Source organism: Girardinichthys multiradiatus, chromosome Y (genome assembly GCF_021462225.1).
Source record: "Girardinichthys multiradiatus isolate DD_20200921_A chromosome Y, DD_fGirMul_XY1, whole genome shotgun sequence".
In the NCBI taxonomy this organism is placed as follows: Eukaryota; Metazoa; Chordata; class Actinopteri; order Cyprinodontiformes; family Goodeidae; genus Girardinichthys; species Girardinichthys multiradiatus.
In genome coordinates, this window is record NC_061818.1 from 40,098,123 (window position 1) to 40,106,783 (window position 8,661).

The 8,661-nt window shown below is 42.5% G+C and overlaps 1 protein-coding gene across 6 annotated transcripts in view; it reads right to left on the reverse strand.

The window, feature by feature from the left end:
• Positions 1-2,754: 2,754 nt before the first annotated feature.
• The window catches only part of LOC124863964 (sterile alpha motif domain-containing protein 14-like), a 14,616-nt gene continuing 8,709 nt past the window's right edge, over positions 2,755-8,661 (reverse strand). For all 6 annotated transcript variants that reach the window (XM_047358552.1, XM_047358553.1, XM_047358549.1 and 3 more), the window contains 9 exons: positions 7,540-7,697; positions 7,347-7,463; positions 7,070-7,256; positions 6,452-6,551; positions 6,278-6,346; positions 6,029-6,185; positions 3,973-4,092; positions 3,227-3,382; positions 2,755-3,150 (listed from right to left, as the gene is read on the reverse strand). In XM_047358552.1, coding sequence (XP_047214508.1) covers positions 2,995-3,150; positions 3,227-3,382; positions 3,973-4,092; positions 6,029-6,185; positions 6,278-6,346; positions 6,452-6,551; positions 7,070-7,256; positions 7,347-7,463; positions 7,540-7,697 — 1,220 coding nt within the window. In that variant the 3' untranslated portion in view covers positions 2,755-2,994. The remainder of the gene's footprint in view (positions 3,151-3,226; positions 3,383-3,972; positions 4,093-6,028; positions 6,186-6,277; positions 6,347-6,451; positions 6,552-7,069; positions 7,257-7,346; positions 7,464-7,539; positions 7,698-8,661) is intronic.

The following is an 8,661-nucleotide window of genomic DNA, read 5'->3' on the forward strand; positions in this document are numbered from 1 at the left end:
GTTGTGTGATTTCTGCCTGCTGAATAAATCTCCAGTTTGTTCCTAAAAGATGGATCAGAACCATACTTCAGACGGCTGTATTCTCTGCCCTACTAGAGGGTGACACGGGAGTGGATTTTCTCTCCTGTCTCATCCCGCTCCCACAGAAAAATGTCTTGTCCCATCCTAATCCCAGGCCAGCATAACAAAAAAAATCCTGTCCCGTCCCACTCCTGGTAAATTGACTCCCACTCCTGTGCCACTCCCATTTTTAGTTTTCTTCATTTAGTCTTTTGACAATTTCTTTGAAAGACCAGTTAGGTCCCTGTTTTTAGCTGTAGTAAAGGCCAGTTAATGTAAAAAGAATAATAATGAAGAAATAATAAAATATTAAACAAGGAAACAGACCATGCCTATCTTAGCTGAATAAACAAAATGTACATAATTGTATTTTACTCATTTATTAAGTGATTGTTTCCTTTGAACAATGACATCACTTTTATGTTTCAAGTTGCTGAAACGAAAGAAAAATGCACCTAGTAAGAGAAATGTTCTTGTTGAACAAAAGGACAAAAAGGTATTACCTTCATAATTTAGAAACTGTACCTCAATGGTTCACAGCCCTGGTCCTCAGGGACCCCTTCCCTGCTAGTTTTAGATGTGTTTCTGCTCCAGAACACCTGATTTAAATTCTGACATGACCTCCTATACAGGCATCAAGAATGGAGGGTCAAACTGGACAACATTAATACAATAAAATCATCATTAAATAAATAAATGTTGTGAATGTCCCATAAGTGAAGTAAATGTAACATGAAAGAAATGTAACATTAAATGTACCATTAAATTAAAGGTACCATTTATTTATTTAATACATCATTAGAAACAATAAATGTACCATTATATCATGAAATGGAATATTATGCAATTAAATGTGCCACTGAATAATTACGTATAATTTTAAAGACGACATGACGTAATTAGTGGTACACTTAATATTTAATGATGTATTAAATAAATTGTACATTTAATGGTACATTCAATTTTTTTCTATTTCACAACATATTTATTTAATATCTTCCCTTAATGAAGCCTTTCTATACGGAGTCCGCGAGGGGACAAGGGGGGATTTTTTCTCTTTTGTGTCCCCACGCAATAGTCTTTGCGTTATTTCACAATACTTTGTGGGATAATTTCCAAACCAGATAACTGCAAAAATGAAACAAACACTACACCCGTTTTGATATTTATTGAGTTTTATTTTGAAATCAGCATTTAATAAAATGATCTTCAATCAGACTAAAAGACAGTTATTATCCACAAGCTGTCAAACAAACTACTGAACTCTGGACCATAAAACTGCACGAAACCACATCTGTTACACTTTATTTCCTTATTACTGCTGCATGATGGGTACTTTGTTTTGTACGCCATTAGTGTTTTTGTTTTTATCGTGATTTGAACGGTTCTTCTTATCCTAAACATTTAATCACATTGTTTACTGCGTGTTAACCTGCATATGACAAATAAACCATATCAATCACATATCAGTGTTTGTTTTATGAGCAGTTTATCATCTGTGCTGTTGCTCCAAAATGCTGAACGCAAAAGTATTGCGTGGAGACGCAAAAGTAATAAATTTCTCCATGTCCCCTCACGGGCTTCCGTACCTTACCTCTTAAATCTTTAGAGCACATGCAGCAGTTTTGTTGGTCAGATGAGACTTGACACATGATGGTACTTTTGGTTTGATGAATGAAGAGAAGCAGGGTTGATTTAATCCAGAATCTGTCTAACAAGTGTCCTTTAATCTCTGGTGAACTTGATTACGACTAAACACGTTTTACAAGCAGCATACTGCGTGTTAAAACCGCTACATTCAACTCTCCTGAAGTTCAGTAATATTTGTGACTTTCCTGTCAGCTCTATGAGTTTAATAGATACGTCCTTATTTCTGACTTTACGTTACAAATCCAATTTTACCACGTCCAGTTCTCCACCTGCGTTTGCTCCCTCCATCCTGAACGCAGGTGGAAAACATCGATCAGAAGCACTGTTGGCTTGTGGGTCGTGTAGTTCGTTTGACTCACATTATAGTTTAGGCTTCTTGGAAAAAAATTACACAATGGCGGCATCGATCCAAGTTTTTTTTTCTTAAAGTTTATAACAAAGTCTCAGTTTTACATTTCCAAAGACAATTGATCCTAGTTTATTTTCCCTCCTATTGGTTAGCTCCCGCTCCCGTCTGCTCCAGTTCATGTTTTAATCCTGTACCGTCCCAATCACGGGATCTTTACTGATGCTGTCTCCCGTCCCGCGGGTTTCCCGTGGGAATCCCGCGGGAAACCCGTGACCCGTGGGACTCCCGAAAAAATGTCAGCCTCTCTGCCCTACATGGACTGGAGGTTCATCAGCGCCGCCTCGTTGGTGTTAGAGATCAAACCAAAGCAGATCTGATCTGAGATCTGCGACATTAATCAAACAAACTACAGAAGCCCTTAAAGGACAAAACAGCAAAAACAGCACCAATACTCAGGGGTTTAGATCATTTAGTAGCAACTTTGTTACGGTTGCTTTAACTCTGAGAAGTAGAAGGAAGGTTTTAAAGTTTAATCAACAGGATCAATGAATCACCTCATAAACTGTTGTTTCATATTTATTTATATGTTGAACAGGAAACTAATTCATAATCAATACTGAGGTGAAAACTAAACATGAAGGTAAAAATTTGTCCTTTCAGGACTTCTGTAGCTATTAAATAAAGATGCATTCAGAAATGTTTCAAAGGTTTAATAATTTTCAATGTTTCTCCAGAACTTTCCCTCAGTCTCATTTCCTCAAACCAGCCTCCAGGTCAGGAAATCTGCAGCCAGGAATTACAGGTTTTCCAAGAAGCACAGATAGTTCACTGGGTTGACGTCTCACTCTGACCGAAATCGGTGCTCCAAACTGTGTCTCTTCTCTGTCCTCCTGCTTGCCAGTGTTCTGCCCTCTGCCTCCCCCTAGTGGTGGTTCTCAGTTCCTGCGCTGCTCCTGGTCTTTCCTGCGCTGTTTTTCCTTCTGTTTCTCCAGTTTGTCCAGAGCTTTTCTCTCCTTCTCCACTGCAGTTTGGACGTCTTTGATGCGACGTTTCAAAGCACTGCGATCAGATGAACTGAGCACGCCCAGACCCTGCGAAGGACAGACACAGCAGAGGGTTAGAGTTCCTCTGGAAGAGCAGTCTCATCATCATCATCAGCATGGTCACCTTTAGCTTGGTGCCGTCCATCTGCAGCAGCTGCTCTCCATCAATGTTTCTGGCACTGAATTCTGGGATGTACTGGTCCATATGAAGTCCTTGGAGCCACTGACAAACCTCTTGGGTCGTCCAGGAGGAGACGGAGGAGGTGGGCTCGTCACAGGGCTGGAGGGAGGGAGAAAGGAGGAGTAGATGAATCTCACGGAAACATACTGAGAGATTCACTACCAGTCAAAAGTTTTAGAGCCACTTTCTCATTTAATGGTTTTCTTTATGTTTATGATTATTTCCATTGTACGTAGATTCTGACTAAAGGCGTCAAAACAGTGAATGAACACATGGGATTATGTAGCCAACGATAAATTGTAAAATAACCTTAAATATGTTTTATATTTTAGATTCCTTAAAGTAGCCGCCCTTTGCTGTGATGACTGAAATATTAACCTTTGACCTTCTTTCAATGAACTTCTGGGAAGTTCTTTCAAGACTCTTTGGTAAACCATCTCAGGTGACCACCTCATGAAGATCATGGAGAGAACGCTAAGAGAGCAAAGCAGTAATCAGGGCAAAGGGAGGCTGAATCTAAAATATAAAAATGTTTAGTTATTTTACACGTTTTGTTTACTACATAATTCCATGTTTGTTCATTCATAGTTTTGTTGCCTTTGGTGAGAATCTACAACGTAAATAGTCATGAGAATAAAGAGACCCATTAGGTGAGAACCTTCTGGCTGGTAGTGTGTATTGGCTTTTACCTCATCGGAGGACTGGGACAGGGTGTGGTACGGATGGGAGGATCTGGAGGTGGACTCTGCAGGAGGAGAGGTGGAGGAGGAGGTGTGAGGAGGAGAAAACTCCTCGCTGAGAGCCGACTCCTGTATGAGGAGGAGCAGAAACAACGAACTGATGAAAAAACGTCTCTCATTGTTTAGATTATTTATTGCAGTTCATTTAAAAACCAAGTTTATCTGGATAAAAACAATTTTCTTATCTGTTGTAACATTTTTTAAACATTTAGCAGTGATTACTCAGCAATTTGTTTTATCTAGTTGATGGTTTTGGGTTCTAATTTTACTGTAACTGTATAAAACAGAGCAGCAAACATTAAATCCTGCCGACATGAAGAGAATGTATCTTATTCTTCCGGACAAAGATTGCCTTTTAAAAGAGCATCTCACTGCAGGAAAATCAAAATATTACCTTTTACTTTTCAAAAAAAATCCTTTTTAATTACGCAGTAAGGAAGATTTGAGGACTGACAACCACCTCAGGTGAGAATCCACCTGCAGGTTTCAGAACTGAGTCTTTTATCTGTCACAGGAAACCTTCAGCAGCTCACTGATGAGTTTGAATCCTTCCTGGATCCCAGCAGAGCAGACAGACTCCAGCATCAGCCTCAGAATGAGACATCGCTGCTGCAGGTCTCTGCTGCAGCTCAAATGGGGCTTTAATGATGGAGGAGATGAGTCAGAAACCAGAGCTTCCTTCAGACTGAAACCAGCACATATCTCACCGACCACAAAGCAGACCACAGCTGACAGGTCATGTGACCCTGTCAGCTAGACAGAACCGATCCATGTGCTGCAATCGGATTCACTGTTCATTCAGATAACAGCATCAAATTGTAATTTGTGAATCATTCAGGGAAAAACAGATTATCAGGACCAAGCCAGGACGGGGACAGGAGGTTCTGACAAAAAAAACGAGAAACACAGGAAGTCTAAGTGAGACTAGGATCACTGACTGAGGACAGGTGTGCAGAATGGACGTGGGAGAACAGGTGAGAAACAGGATGGTAGGACAGGAAGTCTGCTGAAATCCAGAACATTTTGATATTCAGGAAACAGCTAGACTGAGATCCAAGCTGAACTCCAGCAGTTTGACCACAAACAGATCATATCTGGTTGTGTCTTCTTCTTCTGCTCTGCGTTTATTGTCCCTTTATCTCCAATGGAACAAACATGTTCAACTAAAACTGAAGCTTCTACTGTTTGTGTTGCCTCCATTCTAGCTCCACCTGTCCAGGTAATCTTCTCCATGCTCTGCCCCACCTGGAACTCTCTCAACTTCTGCTCTAATCCTTCTCTCTCAGATGTTGTGGAGATATCAGGAGGACATGATCACAACACTGAACGCATAAAGGCCGAATACATTTTCCAAGTATTATTAATGTTTTCTACCTGTTTGGTTTAATTTCAACCAGAAAAACTGCCAGATCTCTTCTGGTCTCTGAACTTTCTTTGACGACTACTTCACCTTTAAAGAATTTTTTTGAAATTGAGATTCATTTAAAGAACATTTTCCTGTTCTGTCTGTAGTTCTGTTGCCTTTAATTCCCACATGCACTGGTACCCAACAGAACAGCACGTTTATTCCAGTTGTTCCACATCTACAGGATCTCAGATTCCAGTTACTTCATCTCTTATTTTATATAAAGCAGAACTTCCTACCATCCTTCATCATTCCACCTGTGCCTGTCCCACTGATTCCTGTCAGAAAGTCTGCAGGGAAAAATGTTGCAGCTGGATCTGAAACTGGGCCTGGTTTTCAGGGGCACACGGTGCATTCAAGTACACCTTGTAAACTGTAAAAACTCTTTTTAAGTAACTACTTCTTGTCATTCATTCTTCACTCACACAGACATCACATATCAAAGTTTAACTGATGACTTGTTCAGGTTGTGATGCATCTGCTCTTGGTGATACCTGGTCTAGATCTTTCTGTTGGATCAGTTTTAACCTGCAGTCTGCCTCATTCAGGTCCTTCTCCTAAATCTCAGGATTCGTACTTTAGGCCTAAATAATAAAGTACCTGTGAGTGGGACTTCCTGGGCCTCTGGGAGCCCAGCGGGGGGATTTTGGGGGAACATGGAGGAGTCCCAGAGGAGGAGAAGGACCCCCGACCTTCAGTGAACCAGGAAAAAGAGACGAAGGATCCAGAGGACCGAGACGGACTCTCAGACGGCTCTCTGGGGACAACATGAGGATAGGAGACATGTCCAGCACCAGTTTATTGACTGGTTCTGGAGCAAACAGATAGCTGTGTTGGTGATGGACCCACCTGCTGCCCACAGAGAGCCTGTTGGATTTATCTTTCCTCACTCTGATGTAGGAACGTCTGAGCGTCACCCTGAGCAGAAAGGACACATCACTGACTGAGCCGAGGACAGTTGGACAGAAATATAGCTTTTTTATTTAAACTGTGCAGGACACTAAGAGAATGCAGATTATTCACCCTAAGTCCAGGAAACGTCTCTTTGTCTTCTTATCAAAGACAACGGTGGGACTGCCGGGATCAGCTGGGCTCGTGTCTCGACTCGTATCAGAAACCAGCACTGAAACACACAAGCTAGGAAATGAACTCAAGGAACAGACCACACAAGCAGGAACAGGAAACAGCACAAGACAACGCTGGGAGTTTCAGAGTGTTTCCGGATGTAAAAATCTGGAACATGTGCTGAATCACTGTATTCACAGGTGTGTCTCCAGGTGTTATCCAGGTGTGTTTATAGTTCTCAAAATCAGGAATATGCATTTACATTATTTACTGATGTTTTTCTATAGCAGTTTGAATTGTTTTGCATCTTTTTTCTAGGTGTGTTTATTGCTTCTATTGTTGGGAATATGTTAAATGTTAAATGACTGTACTTACAGGTGTGTTTCCAGGTGGGTATCCAGGTGTGTTTATTGCTAAACGACTCTATTTACAGGTGTGTAACCAGTGGTGTATTCAGGTGTATGTCCAGGTGCATTAAAGGTGTATTTTTAGGTCCTATAATCTATATCTATATTATATGTGCTAAATGAGTCTATAGACAGGTGTGAAACCAGGTGTGTGTCCAGGTATGTGTACCTTCACTGTCGGGCCTCCGGTTCCTCCTCGTGTAGACAGGTGAGCAGTCGGAGGAGGGGCAGGATTTTGATGGTGAGCTGCTCGGCGTCACCAGAGCCTCCTGAGACGTGGCATTAGTCAGCTGATGGTACCTTCCCCGTGGTGGAGTGACCAATGAGGCGCCCTCATCCTCTGGAGAACGACGCCCCTGAGACATCAGAGTGAACAGGAGAAAGATTCTGTTTTATGTTTTCCTTAAAAAGAAAAACCATGTAACATTCGCTTGGACTGGTCTCACCAGTGATGCGTCGAAGGAAAAGGCGGGGCTTCGTGATGACACCAGTAAGTCCGGTGAGGGGGAGGAGCCTCTCATGGCCAGGTGTAGAGGTGAGCGGGCAGACTGTATGGGACTGTCCTGGTATCACACACAGAAGATCAGCTGATCGGATCATAATTCATATGAAACACATCAGTTCCAGGCTGGACTGTACCTTCCTGTCGAAGCCATCGTCTCCTTCCGTGGAGCTCACGCTGTCACGGTAACGGGACCGCGAGGGCCGGTGCCTGCGTGTTTTGACGGACAGCTGGGCCCGGCCTTTCTGGATGCTGTTGTCCAGCAGCTCGGTCTCTGGGACGGCCTCGTTCAGGTCTGGAATAAGAGACAACAGGAGTCATGTTTTATCTGTTACTGTAGGGAGAGAAACTGGTTCCTTCAGGTGGTCTAGAAACTGCTCCAGGAAACTGACGGTGAAACAATATTAATAAAAAGTAAAATCTGTCAAAAAAACAAACTCCTGGAGAAGGTTGGGACGTCCTCATGTTCCAGAGGATGAAGGAACCTTAAAGCAGACCAGGTCTCCACAATGATTGTTAGGTGTTGGCACATCATAAATAAAGGGTACAAGGATGAATGTCATGGTGATTTTACAGCAATGTGAACATTCATTCACCTGTTCTAATTACCTCAGGTGAAGCAGCTCCTGCTGCTCTGTTCAGCTGCATTATGAACATTGGATAGATGTGGTTTTATTGGGTCCCACACAGCTAACATGACTCGGCTCAGGGTAGACTGGCATGAACCTGTTCGGTCTACCAGCTCCCTGTAAAATGTTCCTGTTGCGTAAGGAGCCCCTGTGTGGTCAGCAGCTGTATGGGTACAGGAAGCGCACAGCTCCTCATCATTGTTGCACTTCAGGATTGTCTGCAGCTCTGAGTTTAGCTCCAACGGGATTGTCCTTCTATAAGGACATATAAAACGGCTTATAACCCAGTAACTATACTATTTGCAATATCCTCCAATAATAATAATACCAGTATAGATGAATAAAACGTGCATAAGTCAGTCGGGGACTTGCTGTGGGGCTACATACATTTCCACAGTCAGGTCATCACTGATGCAGCTGAATCTTTGATGTACTTCTTTGTGCCTGAGGTCCCAGTATTTCATGACTCCACAACAGACAGATTTTTTTTGTTATCTGGTGCTTCCCCCCCCCCCCCCCCCCCCCCCCCCCCCCCCCCCTCTTTCTAGTGCAGCCCTGGGAAACTGCAGATACAAACCGAAAACCACCATAGGACCCATGGATGGATGATGGATGGATTGGATGGATGGA